The sequence below is a fragment of the Paralichthys olivaceus genome, chromosome 8 (genome assembly GCF_024713975.1).
Source record: "Paralichthys olivaceus isolate ysfri-2021 chromosome 8, ASM2471397v2, whole genome shotgun sequence".
Taxonomy (NCBI): Eukaryota; Metazoa; Chordata; class Actinopteri; order Pleuronectiformes; family Paralichthyidae; genus Paralichthys; species Paralichthys olivaceus.
This window is the reverse complement of record NC_091100.1, coordinates 4,631,367-4,659,183: the sequence shown is the minus strand read 5'-3', so window position 1 is coordinate 4,659,183 and position 27,817 is coordinate 4,631,367. Positions and strand designations below refer to the sequence as shown.

The 27,817-nt window shown below is 42.5% G+C and overlaps 3 protein-coding genes across 3 annotated transcripts; 2 read left to right on the top strand and 1 right to left on the bottom strand.

Annotated features, from left to right (window-relative positions):
* The first annotated feature begins 26 nt into the window (after nucleotides 1-26).
* On the top strand, nucleotides 27-4,943 carry LOC109639591 (GRB2-related adapter protein-like). Its single transcript, XM_020103130.2, has 5 exons — nucleotides 27-303; nucleotides 404-501; nucleotides 1,281-1,400; nucleotides 4,103-4,382; nucleotides 4,485-4,943. The coding sequence occupies exons 1-5, from the start codon at nucleotides 226-228 to the stop codon at nucleotides 4,662-4,664; spliced, it is 756 nt and encodes a 251-aa protein (XP_019958689.2). The 5' UTR covers nucleotides 27-225; the 3' UTR covers nucleotides 4,665-4,943.
* An 864-nt stretch (nucleotides 4,944-5,807) lies between these two features.
* slc5a10 (solute carrier family 5 member 10) lies at nucleotides 5,808-27,185 on the bottom strand. The gene is made up of 15 exons (XM_069529976.1): nucleotides 26,954-27,185; nucleotides 26,795-26,866; nucleotides 25,721-25,825; nucleotides 25,171-25,230; nucleotides 24,744-24,848; nucleotides 24,546-24,651; nucleotides 23,939-24,019; nucleotides 23,632-23,837; nucleotides 20,406-20,541; nucleotides 11,667-11,774; nucleotides 11,415-11,565; nucleotides 11,059-11,227; nucleotides 8,567-8,782; nucleotides 7,262-7,355; nucleotides 5,808-7,142 (listed from the first exon to the last, which is right to left on the bottom strand). The coding sequence occupies exons 1-15, from the start codon at nucleotides 27,059-27,061 to the stop codon at nucleotides 6,946-6,948; spliced, it is 1,914 nt and encodes a 637-aa protein (XP_069386077.1). The 5' UTR covers nucleotides 27,062-27,185; the 3' UTR covers nucleotides 5,808-6,945.
* Nucleotides 12,582-22,510, top strand: fam83gb (family with sequence similarity 83 member Gb). Its single transcript, XM_020103128.2, has 5 exons — nucleotides 12,582-13,959; nucleotides 16,638-16,805; nucleotides 17,592-17,716; nucleotides 18,564-19,947; nucleotides 20,878-22,510. Exons 1-5 carry the CDS (start codon nucleotides 13,468-13,470, stop codon nucleotides 21,247-21,249), a joined length of 2,541 nt encoding a protein of 846 aa, XP_019958687.2. The 5' UTR covers nucleotides 12,582-13,467; the 3' UTR covers nucleotides 21,250-22,510.
* Nucleotides 27,186-27,817: the final 632 nt, after the last annotated feature.

The following is a 27,817-nucleotide window of genomic DNA, read 5'->3' as shown; positions in this document are numbered from 1 at the left end:
CTCGTGCTCACACTCTCATGTCACATGGAAGAACAGAGGGACACACGCACACTGAAAACTCTCCTCATTAACTAATGAGCTGGACACACACACACACACACACTGATTATCTCATCCTGTAACGGTGTCATCATTCCACTGAGCCCTCTTCACACAGCTCTACTCTCTCTGTCTCCATTCATGAAGTGAAGCCATTCTTGTGGCTGACTGCTCGCTCTGTCCATCATGGAGGCGGTGGCTCTTTTCTCTTTCACAGCATCAGAAGCAGATGAGATCAGTTTCCAGAAAGGGGACATCATCAAGGTATGTGTGTGTGTGTGTGTTTGTGTTGACGTTTTAAAATGGGAAATTTGCCAAAGGCTGCATGTTGACAGAGTAAAAATAAAAGTGTGTGTTTTTCTAGGTGACAGAAATGGAGGATGATTCTTGTTGGTTCACAGCCGAGATTCTGGGGAAACGTGGCTACATCCCTGAAAACTACATTTCCCTCCTTCCTCATCGGTAAAATGTTTTCCTCAGATGTTCTACTCACTAAAAATAACAGATCAATTTATATGATTTATATAAATCTTTAGTGCTCATCCCATCAAAACTATTGATTGTTGTTGCCTGTACGTAACTACCGGACCAAAACATTATTGGCTTGCAACCCTTTAAAATGAGGTGATGTCTCCACCAAAGATTATGTCTCAGTGTTTAACCTAAAACATAAAAATTTCCCCTCAGAAGTTTGAAACCATTTTAAAGCCTTAATTTGCTAATATATATATATATATATATATAGTGCAAAGCACTCGGACCTCTTGAGTGCTGGAATACCTCGTCAGTTGCAGTTTTTAAATTTAGACTGAAAACATTCTTATTCAAAAATGCCTTTTTAGAAAATCTCGATTCGCATCATTATATTTCATTCTATTTTAATTTGTATTGTTTTACCCCAACTTGTTTTTTTTTTCAATTATACAGATTTTATACTTTTTTATTTCTTTTGCCTCTTATAACTTAAACTCTTTCATTCTACTCTTAAATTGTTGTTTTTAATGCCACAGCACCTTGAATCTACTTCTGTGAATGAAATATGGTTTATAAATAAAAGTGCTTCACCTTTAAGCACAATAGTTATAAAAAAAGTAATAATTCTGCGACCCTCTGTTATTCTGACTCCTCTTTTTGGGGTCCTGATCTACAGCATGAGAACCACTCATGTTCTTAACTGACTTGATTTGTGAATCAGACGGTACTCACTGCTGTGTAATTTAAATTCTTGTGTGTTCAAATAGATGGTTTGCAGGTCGGGTGTCGAGACTTGAGGCTGAGCAGCGGCTGCGCTGGCAGGACGCTGGAGTGTTCCTGGTGAGGGAGAGTGAATCAGCGCCTGGGGAGTTTTCTGTCTCTGTCAGGTCAGTGAATGCACCACGGACATTATCCACATCCAGGATGAGGTGTTGTCTGAAAGAGCCAAAGTCAAATTTAATTCTGCAGCCTGATGCAGCTCCTGTACGCCATGTTTTGGTTTAATAAGTTCCTCATACTCAGCTTCTAACTGTCCTAACCGCAACCTGAACATCTGCTCCAGGCTCACATCTCTCAACCATAACATTGTTTATCACCTCGCTGATGGAATAAACTGTGGAACCAGACGTGTTGTATGAAACATGCAGGCAGCAGCTTGTTTTCCATCACACTGAGCACATTAGCAAGTCAGAGCAACCACGTGTCTGTGAATGTGTCAGGGTCAGAGGAGGGGAGCGGCAGACTATTTAAATATGTTCCACAAAATCCACTAAAAATATCACAGCCGTGCCAACATAGTGTGTGTGTGTGTGTGTGTGTGTGTGTGTGTGTGTGTGTGTGTGTGTGTGTGTGTGTGTGTGTGTGTGTGTGTGTGTGTGTGTGTGAGAGAGCAGGAAGTGTAATTTGGATCAACGAAGGGACGTGGGACACAATTAATGATTGAGGGGAGATTAAAATGTGTTCGATAATAACTGGGGCATTATGTAATACTACAGTCCTTAATTAAACACAGGTACATTATGCAACAGACACATGCCAAGCACACGCATGTACCACATGTGCACACATTAAAACTCAACATCTGTCTGCCTGCGAGCACTGGGAGGTAAGAAGTGTAGTTATTTGTGTTTATATACATCAGCAGATATAGTACAGTACAACTACAAAGTTTACTACCTTAAAGTGAGCAATAGGGGGCGACACTGCTCAAGAATTAGATTTTTTTTTTAGTTGTTAAACAGCAAAGGTTTGCAGCAATTGTGATGTTTTGACCTATTCATTATTTTACCCACGTGCACCTGCAGCATGCGCTCGATGAGAGTGTGATTTTCCATCATACACAACAGTCGTGTTGTTGATTCGCTTCTCTGTCCCACAATAGGCCGATTATTTTTAATGGAAGATATTTTGGACGTGCCACAGCAGGAAAGATCCCGGATGTGGAAAATAGAATTGAAGACGGCTGAATTTTAAGCTGCTTCAGTTTCAGGGCCCTGGTATATCGATGACATTTGAATAGATCAAAGCCATTAATTGATATTAACATTAGTGCTTTTCTGTTCAACTATTGTTGTTTACTTTTCTGTTTAACAGTCAAGTATATTGATTTCTTGTTCAGTTATGACATAAACAGTATATTTAAAAACAAAAACATGTGATTAAAAATTATCTTGTAAAGAATTGGGACATCACCACAGGCAATATCTCCTGTAAATCTAATTACATGTCTTGAGGCTGTGGGAGGACACTGGTTTAAACACATGCAGACATGAGGACAATGTACAGACACTATAATGTAACGAGATGGGTTCAAACTCAGGACCTTCTTGCTGTGAGGACACCGCTGTTCCACCCCCGTCATACAGTATTAACTACAACACCAGTAAATCACCAAAACATTTTAGGTGGATTCATTTCTCTTTGTCAGAGGAGCAGCACAGGATGTATTATACTGTTCACCTCCTCTTAGGATAATAAGGTGATTAAGTTGTTGGCGTGAGGGAGGAGACATGGTTAATAACGATTACTCATCAGACCAGTCAATAGACAGATCTCGGTGGACACGCTATTTAATCGAGGTTATTATTAGTCTTCCAACATTTTATTATCATCATTGATTGATGTGCTGATTTAGTTTTTATGAATCAGTTCATTGTTTGTCTACAGACTATCATAGGTTGTTCAGTCAGTCCACGTTGTTCCAAACTGAAATATCTGGTTTTGTTTTTGAAATTGGGATGAGTCACCGATGTCACAGATTCGTACATGGCGACGTTCATGGTCCCCAGAAGATGAATCCTTAAGACTTAAGTTTTCTCCTTCCAGTTCCTATCGCACCAGCACGAGGTTCCCATTTCTTTTAATTTGGGTGAAATGTCCGAACATCTTAGGAAATTCAGTTCAGTTGTTTATGTTCTCCTCGGTTGGTGCATTAACTTTACCACAGCGCCACCACTGGGTCAGAGTTATAATCCAGTATAGTTAAAGTCCCATCAGTTATACTTTGTGTTTACTGCTAACGACAATAAATGAGGATATATTAGCATGCTAAGCTAAGATGGTAAACATAAAAAAAACAATACATCTGTTTGAAGTCAGCGTTAGCATGTTAGCATGCTGATATTCAAAGTATTACATCGAAGCCACTAGCATAGCCTAAGACTCGGTTTCTCTGTCAGACACAGATCTCCCTGGGAATAATTCATGGATGATAATTCAGGCATATTGAGGTGACTCATTTCTGTGTATGCAATTTGGCGCAGCTTGATTGGATTTAAGGAAGAGTTGGGCCTTGGCAGAGTTAAAGCGCTATATTGAGTGCCACTCTAGTTATTTATATCTTCACTCACATAGTTTCTTACTTGGTTTCCTTCTCCGCTCAGAGAAGATTGATTATCACATTCATATCCTGAGAGACGTTCGTGGTTTCGTCACTCATGCAGACAGAGGTATGCACAATACGCCTCAGTGAACTCTGCACAAAGACGCAGGCCGAGGAATGAAGCAGCGGCAGGTGTTGGAGCTTAACGCAGCAGACGTACCTGCCTAACTTCCTCACTTCTCTTTATCCACCTCTTTAATCCTGCAGCTACGGCGACAGGGTGGAACATTTCCGAGTCCTGGAGGCGGGCGGTCAGTACTGCATCTGGGATGAGTCGTTCTGCTCCCTCAACCGTTTGGTGGATTTCTACAGAACTCACAGCATCGCCGTGGAGAAACTCATCTGTCTCAGAGACCCTCCCTCGTCCCCTCGCCTGCTGTCCCACCCTGGACACAACCCCTACCCTAACCCTTATAAAAGCAGCTCTCAGGAATCCCTCCCCTCGCCCCATCTCTACTCACACCCAGAGAGAAAAACAGCTCCGGTGGTATGACAAATCTTTGTTAAGTTACTCCTATAAACACCTTCGACTGCTGTTACATGCAAACCTGTTCGTCTGACATCACTGTTTTGCTCCGTCTTTGTCTAGAAACCTCGTGTGGCTCACGCCCTCTGTGACTACACCCCTCATCAAACCACTCACCTCCACTTCCTGCGTGGCGACGTCATTGACCTGCTGGACTGCTCCGGCTCGCTGACCTGGAAGGGACACTGCCGAGGCCGAGTCGGCGTCTTTCCACCACAATACGTCCAGTTGCTGTACCACTGACCCCAAATCAAACTGAACGCCCTCAGTGCAGTGGCTACGATCACTGAACATATCTCACTTATCAGACAATGAATTTGAACTGCAGCTGAAACAATTAGTCAGATAATCAATTCAGATTTCATCAACCGTGAATTAGCTTTCATAAGCAGCACGCAGACATGTGGTAAATGGTTTATAACACGCTATGATATAGTTGTGATTGTTTATTTGTGTATTTGCCAGCAACTATGACTCGCTCTATTGACACCCAGGAGGCTGCTTTATAAATAGATTACTGGCTGCACACCACTACATTATAGGGTGGTATAAATCATGTGTTACATGCTTATTTAGAAATTAAGATAAACTATCTCAGATTTGAACGCCATCATCTTGCACACTTGCAGCCAGGTCGAGTGTGTTTGGTCCCGTCACCAAACACACTCGACCACTCAGAGTCAGTCTCAGCTCTTAATGAGTTTCACCGCATATTTAAAGCAACAACTAATAACAACCAAATGTACTGTAAAGGTGAACACTTGAACAAACATCAGTGTGATAAGAAGTACCTAAAATGACTAAAGCAATCTTTGAGAAAAATGTTTTTGATGTGTAGTTTGACTTTTTAGTTTGTCCCATTCATTAACATGGAGGAGGCAGGTTTTTTTTAACCTATATCACAGCCAGCCACCATCATTTTTTATGTTTCCACTCTATGATTTGATTTTTTTGACGTATTATCATTTTAGTCCTCAATACGTTATGGATTAACGTTTTTGTAGCTGAGTAGTTTTGTTTACAATTATTCTTACAAATGACTCAATTCAAAGATGTCACCTTGGTTTCTGTAGTTTTCATGTTTCAGACTTACCAGTAAATAATAATATGGCTTGAATTTATATTCAAAAATAATCCAACACTTTTTTAGAAATAAAAATAATATATATTATAAAATAAATAATAATTGTTGTAGCCCTGAATGAACCTCAGCAGCTTTCCTGGGACCTAATTTCCTCCTGTTCACACACAGCCTGCCCTGAAATCTGACTGGTTTTACCATATTGTTCATGCCGCCAAACTCCTCCCCACTAAATGTAAAGAAGCCAAATAAAGAGTGATATTATCTGATACTGTAATTTGCATTTGTGGACAAACACGTGCAGCTCGGATGCATCTTCAGATTTATTAGAGATATCACGAGAAGAAAACATTTGATTAACAAGTTCCTGTCTTTTTAATTGACAGGAGTTTTTCACAATCCAGCACTTTGTACTTCTTAATACTTCTTCAAGGATTTAACCAATACAAATTTACAACATTAACACAATATTAGAGATTCTCAGCCTTGAGGTTAGTGTCAGTCAGAAGACCAGGGCATTAGGCACTTTTCAGAATTGATTAACCGATTTGTAATAATAAAAAATGTAAAATCTTTAATTATTTAAATATAATTTGGTTGCATCTGGATTCAAATTGCCCTTTTGAAAACAGTTAAATCATTGACACCGGTCTTTTTGAGGACAGGATAAAGAAAAGGCTGATTTATATTAATATAAAAGTTAAATATTATGAAAGAACACTAGTGCGACAGCTAAACGTTCACAAAACCTTACACGAAAGAAATGGGGCCAGCAACATAAATGTATAGTTAGCAATATTCACACGAATTAATAAGGAAAATTGAAATATGAGAGTCACATTCAACCTAAAACACATAAATGTATTCTGCTTATATTTCCTTGTCGAGGACGTGCAGTGATGTTAGCTTGGCACGAGCTTCACAGTATTTTATAGTTTATAACATGATTTAAGTTTTAGGAACAAATATTTTATAGTGGGGCAGAAGTTGAATATTAACCATAACATGAAAGCACATCTGTAAATATACAGAATATATAATATATAATAAGAGGATATTATCAGACAACATTGAGCTGCTCAAAACATTGTGATACGGTGCATTTTTGACTTTTTCCACTTACTTAAAAGAAAATGTCTGACATGTGTCTTCTATTATTGGCAATCCCTTTGTGTAATTTGACACCAGATGTGGAACCAGATGTAGATAAAAGAATGTCTCAATATTTGCTATCAGGAAACTATCAGCTATCAGGTTTGTGAGGAATTGGCTATTTTAAAATATGGATGTTTTACAGCACCTGAAACTACAACCTCTTCAATAAAACCTGTTTGTTTCTCCACTTTCTTGTATCTGGAGAATTCAGTTGTTTTTGGCAGACGAGCAGAGTTTTTAAGTTTGTGTTGGACGGACCTGCAGGATGTTAGATGGGAAATTATCCACTCAGGCAAAGTACGCATAGAGAAAGATGTTAATGCTGATCAGCAGCAGCGCGTTAGCACAGCAGAACCTCGACCAGAACACACTCTCCCTAAGAGTGGGAACTCTGGGGGCTGGAGCCTCCTCCGACCGCCGCACTGCTGAGATGCACAATCTCTGCACCCTCTGACCGCACGTCACCCGCAGAGCTGACTCGGAGCCTGCAGCAACACACACACACACACACAGAGAGAGCGGATACAGGAAGTTACTCACAGTTGACTCTTCATCACATGATAGCTGGTTTTATTCTGAGTAGTGTGGATATCCAGACTCTTACCCTGGGAGCTACGGTGGCTGACAGAAGAAACCTTCTGAAGAGGAATTTCTCTTTGTGGCTCCTCAGTTATCGTCCACCAGGTCAGGTTACACAACTGAGAGAGAAGTGGCAGGAAAAGCAACACAATTTAATTTGCCAATTATTATATTTTGCCTTAAATAGAACCTGTGTCAAGTAAAGAGAGGCTGGACGTGTGTCCCGTTCACTGTGTATAAAGATTCGATGACATGATGATTCACAAAAGTGAAGCCAAAACACCCTGATTGCCCCCTGGTGGCTGGCTGCAGTGCAGGTCATTAACCCCTGCCTCCTCCATGTTAGCAGACAGGACATGGACCGAGATATAAAGTCAAGGTTAGCGTTAAATAATTGCTATCAAAGATGGTTTCTCGGTCGGTTTAGATCGTTCTTATCACACCGATGTTTGTTCAAGTGTTATTGTCTCTAATGAGTTTGGTATCTGGGATGACGTGTCATCCATCTTTACACACGGTCATTGGTGGGACTTTTTTTGACATCCTGAACTCGACACAGTGGGAATTCAGTTATTTGTCTTCTAATGGAAAGTTAGAGGAGAACATGCCTCTCTCATGTATGTACAAGGATTGTGAAGCAGGAGCCATTCGTCTGTTGACTTTATTTAGCTCAAACATTGGATGAGGGAAACAGCACGCCTGGGTTATTTAGGAAAATCGACTCTGACTACGCCCACCTGACATTAGACAGAATGAGATATCTCATGTTGATCAGAGAGCTGCAGCTGTGTTTATGGTCTATATAATGCTAAGAGAACCCAGTGCTGGATGTAGCCTCATATTTATCAGACAGACTTCCTCTCATTTAACCAAATAAGCATGTTTCCCAAAATAATGAACTGTTCCATTTATGCTATAGTGTTTTTATCTATTGTCAGGGTTGACATGGTTTTCTATCAGAGACGCTGATGCTTGCATTCAGAGTTCAAACGCAGGCCAGTGTCATGTCAGGTGTGACAAATAGGTCACCTAAAGAAATGAGGCTGGGACATTTGATGTGTCATTCAATTGTGCACAACAATACATCCACTATACTTAGAGCCTGGTTTGTGTAGTGTACTGGATTTATATGGGCACGGCCTGCGACTGGTTTCTAGCGTAGAAACCAACCATCACTTAATCTGCTCTGAAACCTTCAGCTGCCTGTTTCTTTACCTCATATTCTTCTGTTTTATTTTGAAGTAGATAACATTATAGGTGTATCAACAGAAAACCTGCTGAGCTCACCTGCTTCACAGTTCTGTTATTTACCGTATCTATGTGTACACACCTGTTCCGGGGTTGGCGGCGGTGTGAGCAGCGATACTATAGTAACCACGATAGCGGTGAGGCCACAGAGCAGGATGGCGAAGTGGAGGTAGTGGACGCTGCGCAGCACTGCAGGGGCAGAATCCACGACGCCACATCTAGGAGGAGGGAAAGCAAACTCCAGCACCATCCTGCACACACCCACCACCAATCCCACCATCAGGCCCCAGAATGCACCCTGAAAACACACAAACACACACTTATTAACACACACAGACAACATTGCATGCCTTATTCAGTGATACTGATCTTTTTGGCTTCAGTCTGAGCAGCGTTGGGCGTGTTCAAATCATAAAACTCTCACTTTCCCACCATGATCTGTTGTCTTTGTCTCTATGCATATTTACACACACGTGCAGTGTCACAAATAACTCTCTGTCTCATTCTGTTTCCAGCCTTCATCAAAGAATGTCATCCGAGCGGTTTGACTTAGCACAAAACAATCAGCCTGTCGGAGCACTCAAAGAAAACACCCCTGCTTCACTGCTCGTCATGTTTTTTCACTTTTCCTCTTATGTTCTTTTTCCTTTCTACACTTTCCTCTAAAGCATTTCTCTATTTGACCTATTTATCCCTAAAAAACTATTCAAAATAAATTAAATTATTTAAGATAACTATTGTGGAATGGCCTTTTTAAAAAAATATATAAATATACATCTACATAGATTTTAAGATATGTATAGTTTTTTGGAATTAAATCCCAAAAGGTGATTTCTAGGATTAACAGATGATCACCAGACACATGTTAGATATGAGCTAAACTTATGATGACTCTAGTTACAGGGTTTACAGATGACTTTATGAGCTGCACTTGCTGCTCTGGTTCAAAGAGAACACCGTATTCCCAGGTAAATAGATCTGAACTGTTTGCTCTCTGCAGCGTCCGCATATGACACATCCTGGGCAGTAACATGAGATCTTTGACCCCTTGAGTCAACACCATTTAGATTATTCAAGCTCTGTGCTTTAACTCCTGTTTATCTGCACAAACAAAGCGCCCACGCCTTTTCAGTAGAAGTTATGTTGACCCTGCTCAATAACATTTTTATGGATTAAAGTGAAAATGAACAGAGAGTTGTGACATTTTACAACTTCTCCAGTGAACATGTTTGGTGTTTGCAGGAGTAAAGGAAGTAGCCAATATTGATTTCAACTGGGCTTAAATTTGGTAAATATTTTAGGAAATCAGACCCATTTCAGTAAATTAATGGTGTTATGCTGATGCTAAAGCCCTGCCAGCCAAATTCAAAGTGAGGGGATCATCAAAGCCAGTAGGATTTATCCTCTGGGGACCACGAATGTCCATATCAAATGTCTCAATCCATTCCAAGTTGTTGATATATTTCACTTAAGTGGTGGAACCACCAACATTTCTTTCCACTAGCTAAAAAGGATTTTTTTTTTTATATATATAACAACAGGGACGTCCTTATTTGACCAGCATTATCAGCAAATCCGTATTTTCTGGGCTATTGCAAAACCACAGTGCATTCACAGCCAAGTCCATTGTAAACCCACTGTCGTAAAAACAAAAGGTAAAAGTAAAACCAAGCAGATACTGAAGCTTCATCCAGAGTTGGACAGACGTGATATTTACATTACAGGAAAGAGGGAAACACTTTCAATCTGAAAAACCTGAGAAAAGCCTCTTGATTTCAGTGGGTTAGGCGGCGTGCCAGCACACAGCAGGCACACCCTTGTTATAAAACAGGGAACGAATCTTGACAATGCAGCAGACTGGTCTTTACTTGCTCTGACACACTCACACTACAACATTGTTATCTATTCAACACCACTGTGTTATCTTTGTCTTTCTAATCACACTTTTCCTCGCTTGCACTCTGCTACCAGCGGCATCTTTCATCCACTGCAGCGAAAGTGCATCACATTCATGCCGGTCCCAGAAGAGGAAATCAAAACAATGCACGTTATAACACACAAACTTAAAAAGTGCAGACAAACATCCACACACATGTGGACTTCACACCCAGCAGTGAGGGATGTTTGCACTTAGCTGGATCCCATGTGAGGCTGATAAAACTTCACTCCAGTACAGTGTCGGAGAAAGGACAAAACGCTGTGCAGAGGAAAACCGAAAAACTCCAGAATCTTCTGCTGAGGAGTTTTAGTGCCAAGAAAACTTTTAATGAACTTTGGATGTTCACTGGTGTTTTTCCTTTGTGCGTTGAAAAGTAAAACCTTGTGTCTTTGGAATACAATTGAGTTCTATTTGTTTTCTTTAAAAAAAACCTGGTGCAAGTATCTGTTTGATTTTATAATTGATTGTCAACATCTGCTGATGCTTTTTGAGTCATTCATTAAATAGAAATGCATAACTCAGTGACAGGGCAGCTTCATAAATATGAGGATCTGCTGCTTCTTTCTCTTTTTTCTCTAGACCATGAAAAGTCATTGAAAAGAATGCACGCATGAGTTTTTGTGTTTGTTGCGTACCTGCTCATTGGTCCTTTTCCAGAAGACAGCCAGAGTGAACACAGCAGTGACGGGCGGAGCCAGGTAGCTCGTCACAGACTGGATGTAAACATACAGCTGGCCGCTGTTGGCCGACTGCAGGATGGGGATCCACACCACGCTCACCACCACCAAGATCACCGTCACAATCCTGCAACAACATGCACACAACTTCTGCTTCACTTTGTCCACACACTGGATTTTCTATAGTTAGCCTGGTGGTCAAGGTTGACCCTCCACAGCACGGAGAGGGTTAAAACTCAAGGTCACTAAAGCACAACAGATGTTCTCAGATCAGTTGCACCACACACACACACACACACACACGTGTAAAATACCTGCCGACCAGTAGCAGCTCTTTCTCTGAGGCCCGGGACCGATATTTCTTCCAGATGTCCATGGTGAAGAGCGTGGAGCTGCTGTTGAAGATGGAGGTCAATGAACTCATCAGAGCCGCCATCATCACCGCTATCATGAGCCCCCGCAGGCCTGTCGCACACACAATGATGCACAGATACACGCAGGTGGGAAATAAACCATTGAAGCACTGACACATTTAAAAAATAAAAGAAACGATGCTGTGTTCTCACCACTTGGCATCAGTTCAATGACCAGTTTGGGGAAGGCGATGTTGGAGCATCCCACCTCAGCCCCACACACCCGAACACACTCCTCAGGGTCCACACATCCCACCGTGTCTGAAACACGGAGGACAAAGTCAAATATCATTTACACACGAGAAACTGAATATTTTACTCATGCACAATTCATGTTGGCTCCAATTTCTGCCTGAGAAGGAACTGGGGGGGGAATTCAACCTTGTTTTGAACGTATAGGTCATTGAAACTATTCTCAGTATGTTCAACATAACGGGAGACAAAGATAATCCAAGTTATTTTGCAGTAAAACTAGATATTTAATTCTAGAATATTGTTCTATTCCTTTGGCAGTTTCCCTGTACATTCATTCTAATATAGGACATTACATGAGTTCATAGCAAGTGAATTTAAATGAATAAATGTGACCTGTACGTGTAGTTATTTAATAATCCACTTTTGATTATCATTAATTGTTTCTATTTAAGTCCGTTATCTTTATTTTATATTTTACTGCAGCACTTGAAACCTGAATTTGATCTTATCGTGTGTAAACTTACCATAAACTTATGATGAGAAGGACTTTGAGCGACACTGTACATGTGAAATATTCAGGCTGTAATAATGATAATAATAATAACCTGTGGTAATAAATGCTGCAAAACAATATGATATGATAGTGAAGAAAATAAAGTACGTAATGTCATCATGGGATGTTAGACTCGTCACAAGGAAAAGTTGATTTCATTTGGAACGTTAGATCCATGATATTGAAATGTAATCCACTTTTCTCTGTTCTCGTTTTATGCTTGTGTCATAATGAAGTGATCCAGACATTCGTTCTCAGTGTTACTTCCATTTTAATTACCACAAATAGCCTGAACTGATCCTCCTCTCATTATTATCATTATAGAAAATCCACAGTAGCTGTGAGCACATGTGACACAGCAGTTTACCCGAGGACATGAGAAGCTCGTGTGTGTTTTTATGTTTTTGGGTGAATAACACGGTTCCTCTCTGTCCGGGCAGGAGGGTGGAGTTAGATTCCTCCCTTTCTCCAAAACCAACCACCGGACACTCCGCCTGTCTGTCGCCGGGAATCAGCTTCCGTAGCCGCATTCCAGGGTCACACACACACACCGGCAGCCCCCACCGCCCAGTGACCGCAGGAGGAGACGTTCTAACGGGAGATAAGTGGAGGAAACCCGCTGTGAACTCGGACCAGGGGGACGGGGAGATTTCCTCCCACTTTTTCTCTCGTCTTTCGGGGGAACTCAGCCACGTTGGAGCAGCCAACAAAGGAACCGGGGGGAAGTGACTCGTCAGCGCAGAAGTTTGAGTCACTCGCCGAATTTCAACACTTCGAAATGAGGATCAGCGTCGTTTTCACCCTCGTGTTCTTCGTTGTGCTGACTCACCGGCAGACACACTCGCTCCCCGCCTCCCCGCGCGTCTGCCGGGCCCCGCGGCTGCAGCAGCTGCGCTGAACCGGGTCGAGGCTGCAGGGACCCGGCCCCGGGCTGTCAGGTGAGAGGCGTGGCGCTGGGCGGGGGCGGCTTCCGACGGCACCTGGGTGATCGAGTGTGCGTGAGCCGAGGAGCACTGAGCAGCAGCCCGGGCCGAGGAACCGATCCAGCGGGTGGTAGAGAAGATTTGGTTCCCAGGTCACCGGGACACGGTAATGACACACGGCGCCTTCTCGAGGTTTGACCCAGCGGACGGACGAGTGGACACCGGGTCAGAGAGGATCCAGGGTTAACTGCTGACAGACGGTGGGGGGACAGCGGGGGGAAACATGGCTCTGTCTCAGGTCCAGTGTCTGGACGACCACCACGTCAACTGGCGGGTGAGTGAGGGCAAACCGGAGTTTTTCTACAGCGAGGACCAGCGGCTGGCTGTGGAGGCGCTGGTCACCAAGGGCCGGGACGCCTTCGTGGACTGCCTCCAGCGGAACTCGGTCCGGGAGTTCCTCTCCGAGCCGGAGCTGGAGAGGATCGAGCGCACGGCGGAGGCTTACCGGCCCGGGCACGAGCACCATCCGAAACCAGACACTCCCGGCCCGGGGAACATCACCCCGGGCTCCGGAGAAGAAGCCGGGGACGGCGAGGTGTCGCTCCAGTACTGGCCGGACCGGTCCGAGGCCTCCGTGGTGGAGCTGGACCTGGGCTGGCCCGATGCCATCTCTTACCGCGGGGTGACGCGGGTGACCGTGTACACGCAACCTCCGACCGACGGACACACGCACATCAAGGAGGTGGTGAGGAAGACCATTGCGGGCGCGCAGAAGGTGAGAAGAGGAGGAAGAAGGTTTAATGTGGAGGTGAAGTTAGTTCAGAGGAAGAAAAACTGAAGCCACGTGGAAAGTTAAAGTTCCTCAAGTTCTGTACTTAAAGGTTCAGGGTGTAGAATGTAGTGACATCTAGTGGTGAAGTGTCATGTTGCAGCTGAATACCCCTCCCCCCCCTCCCCTTCCAAACCTTCAGTTGTCTTAAAAACTCAAAGATGTTTTGTTTGTCTAGTTTAGACGACTGTTAAAAACATGGCCGCCTCCGTAGAGAGGACCTGCTCCTGATGCTAATATAAAGTATTTGAATATAAAGTATTTAATATGAGGTATACTAGGGTCAAGAAAACTACAATTTGTACAATTTAGATGAAATGCACTAGTAAAAACATCACTAGGATTCTTTATATTGTATTTCGATCCCTTTCACCTAAATTTGACACACTGGATCTTTAAGTTCAACTTTAAATAACCTGTACTTTAATTTTACACCATTTTCCTTATTGTATTAAATTCCAGAGGGGGAATGAAAGTGTTTACTCCACTACATTTATCTAACAACTATAACTTAACTATAGTTATCGATCTAATATCTAATCATCTAATGACTAAGTTATTGAACAAAAAAGCTAATATTAAAAAGTAGAGAATGAGATTTTAGTTTAAAAAGATACAATAATCCTATAAAATATTATTAACAATCTAATATTGTTATTTTGGACAGTACACATTCTAATGTGATCTAGTCCGAAACAGAAACACTATATTCACCCAAAATGTACTACTGCATTGAGTCAGCACAAAAGAAACCACAGTGAAAATCTCATCTAAAACTTATTGCACTGCTGCTGAATGCACAACAACACCATGGTTTTCCTGGGTGCTCAGTTTATATTGAAGTTCAATACCATAAAAACACAAAATGCCGAGCTGCGTTTTTTATGGCACAATACACAGGAATAAAGAGATTAGCTGTTTGATCACGAGTTCAGGGTTTTATGGTCGTTTTTAGTCCAAAAAACTAAATTCTCTCTGGTTCTAGCTTCTCCAGTATCAGTCTCTGTTTTACATGATCATCAACTGCATACATGTGGATTTTTAACTGTTTAAACTGGTATGCGAAGATGTGACAAGTGTCTCTGAGAACATTTCACTGCTGGAACTCAGAAATAATTATAAAAACAAAGGAGCATGAGTGGAGGAAAACAGAGTGATCAAATAAATAAGAGCCTATAAATAGACAATCAGTTTGAATCAAGAGTTTTTAAAAGCTTTTACTAAATGATAATTTGTAGTGAAAGTTTTGGCATAAAAAAAATCGTTACTTGCGGAACTTAGTGTCGAGTTGCATCACACAATGAAATGTTTTCTTTTCAACACTCTTTTAGTAACGGTCATAGTTTACATGATCTTATTTGAAATCGCTGACGAATCACTGCCTTTGGCAGATTCTCCTATTAAGGTTTGTAGGAGGACAAAAAAACCTGACATGAACCTCCTTTGACTGAATTTAATCCTGTGTCTGCGTCAGATTTACATTTACAAACCATTTACACCTCATTATTTGCCTCTGTCTTGTCTCATGAACCTACTTCCCTTCCTCTACTTCTCTCACATGTGCCAAGTTATCACAAGTCTGATCTTGCCACGCCAGTGGGAAAGAATTCTCCAACGTCACTGAACATGTTACATGCCAGCGCCCTGTGCACGACACTCACTCTTTAAAGATTATTTACTGTTAAATTATTGCAAATCATCTTCTTTAACCTTTACTTTACCACCCTAACTTTATTGTGATTTACAAAAGCACTGTTCACTGCATGCACATCAACGGCACCAATATTTCAACTGTTGACATTATTTTGATTAAGATTTTTACATGATTGTGACATTTACATGAGTTGCTAACAGATTTATTCAAATCTTACTCCCGTATCCATGTTAAAGAGCAAAGTCTGATTATTATTCATGTCAACATTACTTTCACTACCTCATATGTTGGAAGGTCCCTCCAGAATTTTAAAATCCTAACCTGAAACAGTTAAATGCATGATGCTGCCGTGCACCATTTTGAGTGTTCTCCTTTTTAATTTAGCAAAAGCTTCATAATCTGTTAGTACTCTGTTACTGGTGTCCATGTGAACAGGTTTATTGATTCAAAAAAGAAAGCTGCGGTAGAATGCAATAACATCGAGGCTCACCAAAATATCTTTTTTATCTACAGCTAATGAACAAGCAATTAACTTGTTCAGTTTTGGCCTCATCTTCAAATCAGTTTCTGCAGTTTTAATCTTCAAACTGGGTCATGTGAAGAGCGAGCAGGCAGCGCTGTGTGAAACGTCCCAGGCTTTCACCAGTGCTGCGGTGTTGTTGAACACGCACCGTCCAGACGCTTAACAATTTATCACCACTCTGCGAAAAAACAGTTTGTTTCTAGAAGTCTCTTTACGAGCCAGTTAGTTGCAGGACTGCGAGAACATTCTCTGTCCCCGAGGATTTGACTTATTGTTCAAATGCAGTTCCCACAAGTGGCCAGTTTCCTGTTGAGGATATAATGTGATATAATATTGTTGATAAATGAAGCTCAAATCAAACCCACCCTCACAGAGAAGGAAATGTGTAACACCATTTGTGGTTTTCTTTGTGTGTGTGTGTGTGTGTGTGTGTGTGTGTGTGTGTAGGTAATAGCCGTGGTGATGGATGTGTTTACAGACGTGGATATCTTTCGTGACCTGCTTGATGCTGCATATAAACGCAAAGTTCCTGTATACATAATCATTGACATGGCTGCAGTCCCCTGCTTTCTTTCCATGTGTGGCAGAGCTGATATGCACCGTGGACATCTAAAGGTACAGACACACAGACACAAACACACACATACACGCCCAGATGATGTTTTCATAAGCGAGGGATGAGCTTGTCGTACAGCTTCTCTTGTTATCTGTAAAAGCTTCAGCTCCAACTCCAATTTCCTGTGATATATATTTGAATACAAGTGAAATATTTGGAAGTAGGGCACAGGGCTTACGTAGGTGTAACAGGTTTTTGCCTGCAGGCCTCGGTGAGGTGCGAACACCAATAAATTGTTCTCCGTTGGCGGAGCGTCTGAGTTGAACTGGTTGAGGCAGTAACAGAAAATAAAAAATAATACTGTTTCTGTTTCTCTTTCATTTCCCTTTCCTCCTTCCTCTTTACCCATAGAGATCTCCCACTCATTCAGCTTATTTCTTATCTGCCATCTCCCTTATTAGGAGAATTTACGACCCCCACAGTTCATGTCTCCTGTGAGATTTCGCGCAGAACATTTACTTGCGAGGTAACGCTCGGCCTGGAGCCACACCCTTATCACAGGGCTGAAGACAAACACTGAGTAGGGTGTGTCATGCAAGCATGCACATACACAGATACAGACCATGCTCCAACCTGTAGAGTCAGTAAATATGAAGTTGTCGGGGTATTGATAGAGATGAGCCGCTCTTGAGCAACAACAAAACTAATTCTTTTCTGCCCCCCCACTTTCTTGTTGCCTTCATTTCCCTTTTGTTCAGTAAAATATCTCCTCCTGTCGGTAACAAATCCCTTAGTATGCCTTTGTTTGCACAGCATTAACTTTGCATGAATGTGTGCGTGTGTAGAATCTGCGTGTGCGCTGCTGCGGAGGTGTGGAGTTCTTCACCCGGTCGGCACAGAGGGTGCGTGGGTCGCTGAGCCAGAAGTTTCTCCTGGTCGATGGAGACAGAGCCGTCTCTGGTTCATACAGGTAAGAAGTCTACTGAACAGAATGTTGTGAATCAGTGAATTGTCTATTTGAGCATCTAAAGTTGCACTTATCAATATTTTATCATTGGCAACATATTAAAAGTGATTATTTGTCAAAAGGAGGTCACTTTGCGCCCCGAGAAAATAATCACCCGACTCGAGAGTTGCCTCTCACTCTTCTGAGCATTTTGTTGTCTTTTAGCTCATTGTTTTGGTTCTCTAGCCCACAGAGTCACAGTTTAGGTTCAGGTTCATTGTTCTCAACAAGTCTCGCACAGTTTCTACCAGCAGACAGCTGGAAGCATCGAAGATAAACTATTTTTGCAGAGTCGATCAAGCACAAAACAGCAGAAAGCAAATGCTTGTGAAACAATGTGGAGCAGATTATGACCCAGATATTTCCCTCAGGAATTGGTCGAGACTAACACTGAGCTGCAAGGAGATATGCAAATGCTCTTTGTAGCTATTGTAACACCAATAACCCCCCCACCCACAACCAGCCCAGAAACACTGAATAAAACGTGCTGAGTGTGTTTGATTTAAATAGTTTTAGACAATGCTTCAAAGAAAATTTACACCACCAAATTACCACTTAGTTAGCACGGAGCATGAATGTTTACCTAAAAGGTAACTTTGTTATCTATTAATCAATATTTCTGCACGTTCTCATTGACTGTGTGACCTGTTCTTCCAAGGACAAACAAACTTGTGATGTGTCCAAAGGGCACGATATGCTGCATGACTTCACCGCACAAATGTCTGGTGTAATGATTAATCTCTGGAACTGTGACATCATAATGGTTGAATCACTGCTGTGAACTTATGTTTCCTTCTCTGTGTTATTGCAGCTTCACCTGGTCGTCCTCTCGTTTGGACCGTAACCTCATCACTGTGATCACAGGACAGGCGGTGGAGACGTTGGACCTACAGTTTCGTGACCTTTATCTCATGTCCAGAGGGGTGTCTCTTAGCAAGGTTCCCATGGTGGACGAACCAGTCCCCGACCCGCTGCCCCAGGCGGCTCCTACACCTGTGTCAGCTGCTATTGCTAGGAAGCTCATCAATCCCAAATACTCCCTGGTTACCACGGGAGCCCACAGTCCAGCCCCCTCTGACCAGAATTCCAACCCTCAAAACCCCACAGGGCTAAAAATAATGACAGGGCGTCCTAAGAAGGTAATGGAAGAACCGCCCCTACACCCAGGATTAGCCTATCTGGAGAAAGCATACCTGATTCCTTACCTGCCCACCTGGCCAGAGCCTGACCCACCAAGCGACGTGATAGGCTTTATCAATATCAGGGATGAAAAGCGGGCCAATCAGGTTCACCTACAGAGGTCAGAGAGGTTTGAGGTCAGCCAGGCTATACGCTTCAAAGCACCGCTGACGCTGCCACCCAAGTCTGAGGAACCTGCACCGGGTCATGATGCAAACATGGCAGAAGGAACCAAAAAGCCCTCTGGGAATACAAGTCCAGAAGCCGCTTCTCCTGTGACCACAACCAGCAAACAGGTCAAAGAGAAAACAAATGCTTCTCAGAACCAAGCCCAAACCGATACAACAGATTCCAGTGTGGCCCCTCAGCAGCCCCGCACACAGGACAAACACAACCTAAATCAACACACTGCTGAATCACCATCTGGTATCACTGCTGATCCACAAACAACACATGACGCTAAACAAACTCCAGACACACAAACCCCAGCACCTCCTGTTCCTAAACGCCGCACACTGCAGCTGGTCCTTGACCCAACCCCTTCAGACCAGCCCGGCCAACCGCAGGTGACTCTCGTTAAAATGGACCAACTGGAAAGTCAGGATGACTCTTTGAGCGAACAGAGAACCCAGCCGCAGCTGACGTTAGGCCGTGGCCGCATGACATCTAAGGACAACGACAGGGACTCCGGCAGCAATGACGAGGGCAGCCAAGACAGCACCAAGGTCATCTGTGACCGAGCGGCCAACGATGATCCTTCAAGTGCCTCCACTGTGTCGGAGGAGGAGTTTTACGATATCCAGCAGGAGCCAATTGACCCGCTGACAAGCAGAACTTCCACAGGTTCGGGTCGCGGACATCGGTACGGAGATGGGGTCAACATGATGGCCCGCCTCTCCCAGAGTATGCTGGACCTTCGAGAGCCCAGCCAATCAGAGGACAGCGCTGCCCTCATCCGCCAATCCCAGCAGCTCCGCAGACAAGGTCACCCCTCACCACACAGGCACATTGGAGAAGTGAGCAATGGCCGACGATAAGAAATTTTATGTTTGCTTCTTTTTCTGTCTTTGGATCTTTTTTTCCCCGACTTTCTCACATTGCACAGACTAAACAATTAAACAGGAAGTTACATTACAATAGTCAAAGCTCTGCTGAAGAATACTTTTTAATTGTTGAACCAAAATGTTTAGTCAAAACGTGAGCTGCAATGTACAAGGAATTAAAGATTTTCCACTGTTTTCCACATTTGATAAACTAAATGATAAAAAGATAACAATCACCAGACGATGTGTTCATTGTCAGTTGCAGTTACAACATGTTCACTGACACTCCTTTAACAGGAAAATGTGTCACAAACATTTATTCAAACTCGTCTGAAAAAAGGTGTGTTAAACCAACAGCATCAAAGGAAACGCTACTTTTTCCCCCGAATCAAATTGTGTCTGATTATTCGCTGAAGCGTTTGTGCACGCACCTGGATAGAGCGCTCGGCTGATCATGCCGGGGAGGATGATGAAGATGAAGGGCAGCATCTTCAGATAGGCAGCCAGGATCGATGCTCCTTTCACGTGACTCATGCTCTTAGCCGACAGGGAGCGTTGTACAATAACCTAAACACAGAGAAACAGTAATAACTATTAACTTTATCCATGCAGCACCTTTCAAAAGAATTATAGAACCAAATGTCCCACTGTGCTAAAATCTCACCCTGTTTTTAAAGCATCAAATAACAAATTCAAACCAAACGTACCTGAAAAATTCAAAAAAATTACCTGACCAAAAACATTTATTAAGCATGTATGCTGATTTAATTTGGTCACGTAAACTAACACTCCAGCCAACAGGGGGCTATCCGGATGTTTTGGCTTCAGATTTGAGAGCTGTCACGTCGTCCATCTTTATTAACACTCTATGATTAACGTGATGTATCTTTTCTGAATTTCTAGTTGTTCCAGACCTCTAGATCTCCAGGTAGAGATGCAAGACTGCGAGGAAATAAAGTCGTCATCGCCAAACCGGGAAGTTACCACCGCCCTACCCGAGCAGCTGGCCCTGTGATAGGAGGACACCAATACTGGAAGGGTCAAGGGCTGCAAACCAGTTCGACCCGGCCGCACGCAGAGATTCGGTCCAGCCGGTCGCCACGACGCCACAGCCCGGGTTACAGGAAGACGGACAACACCTCGGCACAGCAGCCAACCAGCCCATCAGGGCTACTTGGAGTTTCTTTCTCAAAACTGACCAATTTTAGACACTTGAGGGCACGAGGAGGAGGGTCGCAGAAGAAAGCGACTCATAATAAACAGGCTGCTAGCTAGAACAGAGGACCTGTGGACGCACGGACGTTTGTTTATAAAGACTTCCTGCTACGAAACTGGTGACTGTTCACTGTGGAATCCTTTCTATCTCAGGCATGCATGTCACTTCCTGTTTTAAACCCTAAGGCTCAGCTTACACCAACTATTTAATTATGAAGTGATATGAATCTGATATGATGATGTGTTGTTAGAGGTTTTGTCTGTAAATGAATTGTTTGTCCTTCCAAACTTTTTCCTCCTGGTTAAAGTTTCAGACTGGATGCTTTCAGTAGCGTTACTGATCTGAGAGCGACACTTTTTATCTTACATCTGTCATAATTAGTAAACAAGTGATTCAGTCATCTTGTTTCTAAGCCCCTGTTCAGACCTGATATAAACGTCTGTCCTGAGAGATCCAATCACAATGAGACAGTGTTGAGTCCATTGTGATTTGACTTCCCTGCTCTATATGCAAATAATCATGTAAGTCATTTGTATTTGTGAAGACAAAGTGATGTGTTGTTTTTACACAGTCTGAGTTTAGAGACGTGTCCAATGTGTGTCTGTGTGTCGGCACGAGCGAGCGGGACGCAGAGACGAGTCAGGAGGGGCTGAGTGAATCTTGTGCAGCTGCTGTGCAGAATTATTTTTATCAGTTTAAGAATTAAGAAAAAGATTGTGATGTGGCGATCAGTGTTGATATTGTGACGTCAGCTGAGTATGTGGTTCTTCACAAGTGATGCTTTTGCATTCCGACAGCAAAAATGATGCGTCTCGGACCAGCTCCCAATATGGTCCGAGCGATCGGATCTCAGGACACGTTACAGTGCGTCCGGGCCTTGACTCCGATCTTTCAGGTCAGATGTTGATGCCAGGTCTGAACACAGTTTAAGATTGAACAGAAGCAGAGGTATTTAGTAGTTGATAAACAACAACATACTAGATTTGATCAAATAAAGCACTTCAGTCTTGTAATGAATCCTTTGAACACTTCCAGTTTAAATCAGCTTCTGTTTTTTAGAATTTCATTCCGTAATATTTTTCTATATTAAACACACACAGATGTGACAATCAGCTGAAGATGTTTTCCCGCTGATATACGCGTCAGGCTCTGGGTGTTGATACCACTGTGGTAACTGATGGTGCGAGGGTTAAGCCACCGTGTTGCTTGCTTTGCGGGTGAGGCAGATGTTGTTGATTACAGATGTGGAGACCAGGTGTATTCGATGTTTAACACTGATGTGACTAAAAGTGAATGTTGTAAATAAAAAGTCAGACTGTTTCTCTGTTGTTGCTTCAAACAGATCAGATTAAACACCAGTTAAAGATGAGTCAGCATCAGTACCAGGAAAATCCTCATGTCTGACAGTGAAAGTCTATAACTCAAGCTAACGGCATCTGATCTGGAAATCATCCAGAGCGGTTAATGAATGTGTTTGAGTGCAGTGAGGTATTTTAAGTATGTCTGCTTTTGCCTCATAGAAAATATATAATTCTAGTCTTAGGTTTCTTAAAGGATTTTTTAAAGCCTGGTGTTTGGGTTTGGCCAGAGATGGAGACTGACCTGAGACTTGGAGCAGTCAACTTTAACAGAATGGAGTCTGTTGGGATATTTAGCAGCAGGAGCAAAACCAAAGAAAGTCCAAGATTACATTGAAAGATTTTTCTTGAAATTGGAAAATGTAGCTAAAAAGAAATCTCCACCCTGTGATCAAGGAGCTGTTTTCAGATTTTAGAGAAATGATTAATAAGGACAAACCAAGATTATTCATTAAAATGTGTTAAAACTCATAAACCTCTGGTTCAATATGGATCTGCCATATTTACTGAAGTTGAGCAGGTTCACAGTTTTTCTGAGGCCACAGTCGGTTGAGAGAAAACTTTGATGACCTCATTTTACTTTTCTTTTACAAATTCGCTAAATAAAAAAGAGCTTTCATGGTTTTTTAAAAGTATTCTTGTGGCATGTTGACTATTTCCTGTACAAAGACACAGTACTTGAGTAAATCTAGTTCGGTAAAACAAGTACAACAACCCTAGATTTTAGAAGTTGAGTCAAAAACTAATAAACAACAAAGACTACAGAAGAGAAAAGAGGTCACAGTTACCTCACAAACACTTATTTTTGCCTCTTGAACGTGACTCAAAAAGGAACTGATTTGATTCAGTGGACAAAGGTGAACCCATGTGAGTCTAAAGAAAAACGTATTAAGACTGAAACTAATCTGGTCGGTGGAGACAAACGACCTCTGGGCTGTAGTTCTAGTTTTACGTGTTTTGAGAGAGAAGGTTTTTAACTTCACTTTAATGGAGTTCCAGCTTTGTGGTCCATTACGGCCCCTGGAGGAAGCTGCACCTCGAGGCACGTGTGTATTGTCACTGATGTGTATTTTGCAGATGTACCTGGTCAGTGCACCAGTACCAGGTGGCCAGTATGGTGAGGCCCAGCGTCATGCCCGGCCAGGGCAGGTCTCCGGTGACGGCGTCCCTGAACAGGTGCATGGCGTCCTGACGTGGCAGGTGGCAGGTGCTGTTGGGAATGATCTTACTGGGCACCGCCATGCTGTACACACGCTCCAGGTTACTGTACCCTCCGATCTTGTTAAAGGCTGTGGATCAAGGTACAACTCCCAACTATACATTCCTTATGATACTAAAAACTGCAGATGTGCATGCTCAGTTTGCTTTTGAAGGATTCAAGTGTACATACCAGTGACTGTCAGGATTATTGCTCCTACGATCATGATAACTGTCTGCAGAGTGTCTGTGTAGATGACAGCAGCGAGACCACCTGGACACAATAGCATGTGATACTGTTGATGAAACCTTACATGCAAAGGGAAAGATAAAGCAAAAGCACATAAAGAAGGTTTTGTGCAGAAATTATTATTTACGATTTATTTAAGAAAATAAAAAGCGTCGCCAACAACTAATTGTTTCTCCCGTGAACACTGATCCTACTACTCACTGGATCGGAGAGAGAAGGTTGAGCAAGCGTGCAGGAAAATGTGACCGTGTGGAAAAATATAAAAATGAAGAACAAAGCGTCCATTGTTTTAAATTCATAAAACTGTGAATTCGACAAAGAACGATAGAGTAAAACTGAGTGAGTGAGGTTACTGAGTGCATGGATGGACAGTAAGAATACAGATACATCAGTGTGCTGTGCACAGAACAGATTCTTATTTGCTTGACAGGGATTTATCTATAAAATATAAGTTATGCAAGTGTAAGAAAGTCTTTCTCTGAGCTGAAAAAGTTCTGTGATGTGATCAAAACCGAGACACAAACAAAATGTCGTCGTGGTTTGTGTGTACCTGCTATAGTATAGAGTGCAGTGACCACCAGCATGAGGACAGTGGACAGATAGAGGTTCCATCCCAGACACACCTGGACAAACAAGGCTCCAGAGTACAGGTCCGTCTGGTGATGGAAACACAACGTGTCAGACAGGGTTGCTAAATGTTGTGCTGTTTCATTGTGTGTGTGTGTGTGTGTGTGAGAGATTGTCGCACTGATATCTTTGTGAAGACGGACAGCAGCAGGGAGAGGACAGCCAGGTAGGTTCTGATCCTCTCTCCTCCGAATCGACGACCCAGATACTCCGGCATCGTCACGATCTGAACATGAGAACCAAAGATCAGACACATGATCAGAAGGATGCAGCAGTGAGAGGGAGGTGACAGTGGATACGTGTGATGTGTTCACACTTAATACAACAAAGAGGGAAAATCCATTTATGGCCATTTTTATTAGAAGACTACATTGTGTGTGTGCATGTGCACTGAAGTGTAACACCCTGTTGGGGAATTTTCAAGGCGGGTAATTCTTGTCTGCTGAACCAGCCTTAACAAGCAGACATGCACCAATGTGTGTGTGTGTGTGTGTGTGTGTGTGTGTGTGTGTGTGTGTGTGTGTGTGTGTGTGTGTGTGCAATCTAACCCCTGAGGAGATGTAGACAGGCACAAACACCCAGGCCAGAGCCAACAACACATAGGTGGCCTGATGGAGGAAAAGAAGAATGATCAGTCAGTCAATCAATCAATCAATCAATCAATCAATCAATCAATTATAAATCCTCTCTCTGTTCAACTTAAGGAAAAACATTCAACTCTTTATTCTGAATGAATGAACTCTCACACTGGTGCTGACTCATTCTTCACTTCACCTAAAACATCTGGATGTCTTTCAAGGAGTTCTGCTGCTGCCCCCTGCTGGTGGTTGTGTGTTACAGCTGTACAAACACTAAGTAGTTGTCTCTTTGCTCGTTGGGTAAAATATCGATTGCAATGCTCTCATCATTAATTTCCTCCTCATGTTTCAAATTAAATTAGTCATTGAAGCTGCGTGTTTTTGTTTTCTCAGCACAAAAGGTGGATTAGATGGATTATCAGACCAGATCTGCTTCATTCCATTGGATTTAAGTGTTTTCAGTTACTATTCATAGATAGATTTCATAACGTCTCGTGTGTGTGTGTGTTGTTTAACTCACGTTCCATTCAAAGCCGGTGACAGCGATGCCTCCAGCAGCTCCAGTCCCGGCCAGACCGATGAACAGACCTGAGCCCTCTGAGCTGGCGAACAGAGACGCTCCAATCTGAGCACAGCAGGGATGGACAGCATCCATGTACTTTACTTCAAGTGCCATATATGACATCGATTAAATACTTTCTTACAAGTTAAAGTATCAGAAGCAAAAACTAAAGTACATGGTCGGAGGACAAATGTATCTTAGGCTTGTAGTACTTTTTAATTCCGATGCATCAAGTGTTTATCGTCGTAGCTGTTGGAGGTGAAGTTACTTTCAATGACTTCATCCACTGATAGTTTGGTCCAGTGGTTCTCAACTCATAGTTTGTGTCCCTTCAAAGAGTCACTGAGTTTTTTTTGTGTTTTCATTTGATGAATTATTGGATTTTTAAAAATCTCGTTGGGACTGAAATTCAAATGAAATTATCTGAGAAATTTAGAGGGAAAATCATTTTTAGTGGAAATACTCAGACATCTGAGCCGTGACGAGGGATCGTGACAAAAGATTATTTTTAAAATTCCATCAGGTAAATGCAGTGGAGTAAAAATATCAAATATTTCCATCGTAAAGTAGAATTAAACAGAAACCAAAAACTACATGTAAACAGTATGAAAGACTCATTTTAGATTGTGTTACTCGGAGTTTGACTCCAGCAGTCTGTCTGTTGTTATGCTCAACTTTTCTCCCAGTATTGTTAATCAGAATCATTACTACATATATTCATCTCCTTTATGATATTTGCAGTCAGGTCCCAGTATTTTGTCAGTTTCATCCAAGCAGAAAATCCTCCTCAGCATTTTATGACCTTCATGAGTAAATATTTCACATATAACTTTTATTGTTCTCTAGTGAACAAACAAACTTCCTACAACCTGGCAACAACAAGTTCTCCTTATTAACTGATTCATATTTGTCTACAAATATTGGTAAATGATTTTTTAGTGTTTAAAAAGCCATTTATTTCAGCATACAAGTCATTTTTGGTTCATTCACCAACACAAGTTCACAGATGAGCAGATACAAACACACACTCACCGGCCACCAGGCCATGTCCCGTCCGGCCAGGAAATATCCACTCAGGGTGTTCCTGCTCACCCTGCATGATGACTGACAGAGAACAGTGTTACAATCTCTCACACACTCACACACTCTCTCTCACACTCACACACACACACACACATCTCTGACACTTACCCAGATGCCGACTGCGAGGTTGAGAAGAAAGTAGGTTGCTATGACAATAATATCAGAGGAGCTGAAGGACTGAGACAGGGCGTAGAAGTTGATGGTGGAGTTAGACATCCTCAAGGGTTCACAGAAATACACTCACACACACACTTAGAAATACAGCACAAACAATAACACACACACACACACACACACACAGAGATGCTGAGTTTAACTCTCACACCTGAGCAACGTCTCATCAGACGACGGACTCACAATCGGACTCTGTGAGACACTTTAAAACCCAAGCACATTAAAAACACCACACAGTCTTTGTGTGACACTGACACACACAGTCAAACACACACACACACACACACACTCCAGCTCCGGTCCCAGCTGAACTACAGACTGACCTGTCTGTTACTGGCAGCCTGACACACACACAGTCACATGTGAGTGTGTGAGGAGGGCAGGCCTTTGCTGGAACTGATGATTAAACCCATCACCTTAATGTGACACCTGCAGCGCTGACACACACACTGTGCCGGGGGATAATGGAGTGTGTGGTGCGGGTGGAGGTGAGTGGAGTACAGCAGATGTTTGCGTGGACCAGAGTCCATGATGAGGCACACACACACACACACACACACACAGATGGTCAATCATTGGCGCTGACACGTTTATAATCATTAGCGTCTCAACACATCTGCTGGTAAGTGCTGTGGAGGGTCAGTGAAAGTGTGACAGATAAACAGTTTCAGTCACTAACTTTTAGGAAGCAATTACCAAGTTTGCACCAAATAAATGAATCCACGAACACAACTGGAGCTTGAGGGTTTGAGTTACAACTGCATGATAGCAGGATTATTCATGTGGAGCTTGTAGTTG

Bases quoted from the DNA above. Each gene is read 5' to 3' on its own strand.
- slc5a10 (XM_069529976.1), bottom strand. From the start codon at position 27,061: ATGTCTAACTCCACCATCAACTTCTACGCCCTGTCTCAGTCCTTCAGC. The intron at 25,826-26,794 runs GTGAGTGTGTGT...TGCTGTGCTCAG, and splicing joins GGGACATGGCCTGGTGGCCG to ATTGGAGCGTCTCTGTTCGC. The intron at 20,542-23,631 runs GTACATCTGCAA...CTCTGTGTTTAG, and splicing joins GGTACTGGTGCACTGACCAG to GTTATTGTACAACGCTCCCT.
- LOC109639591 (XM_020103130.2), top strand. From the start codon at position 226: ATGGAGGCGGTGGCTCTTTTCTCTTTCACAGCATCAGAAGCAGATGAG. The intron at 304-403 runs GTATGTGTGTGT...GTGTTTTTCTAG, and splicing joins AGAAAGGGGACATCATCAAG to GTGACAGAAATGGAGGATGA. The intron at 4,383-4,484 runs GTATGACAAATC...GTCTTTGTCTAG, and splicing joins AGAGAAAAACAGCTCCGGTG to AAACCTCGTGTGGCTCACGC.
- fam83gb (XM_020103128.2), top strand. From the start codon at position 13,468: ATGGCTCTGTCTCAGGTCCAGTGTCTGGACGACCACCACGTCAACTGG. The intron at 13,960-16,637 runs GTGAGAAGAGGA...GTGTGTGTGTAG, and splicing joins CCATTGCGGGCGCGCAGAAG to GTAATAGCCGTGGTGATGGA. The intron at 19,948-20,877 runs GTGAGCAATGGC...CTGAATTTCTAG, and splicing joins CACACAGGCACATTGGAGAA to TTGTTCCAGACCTCTAGATC.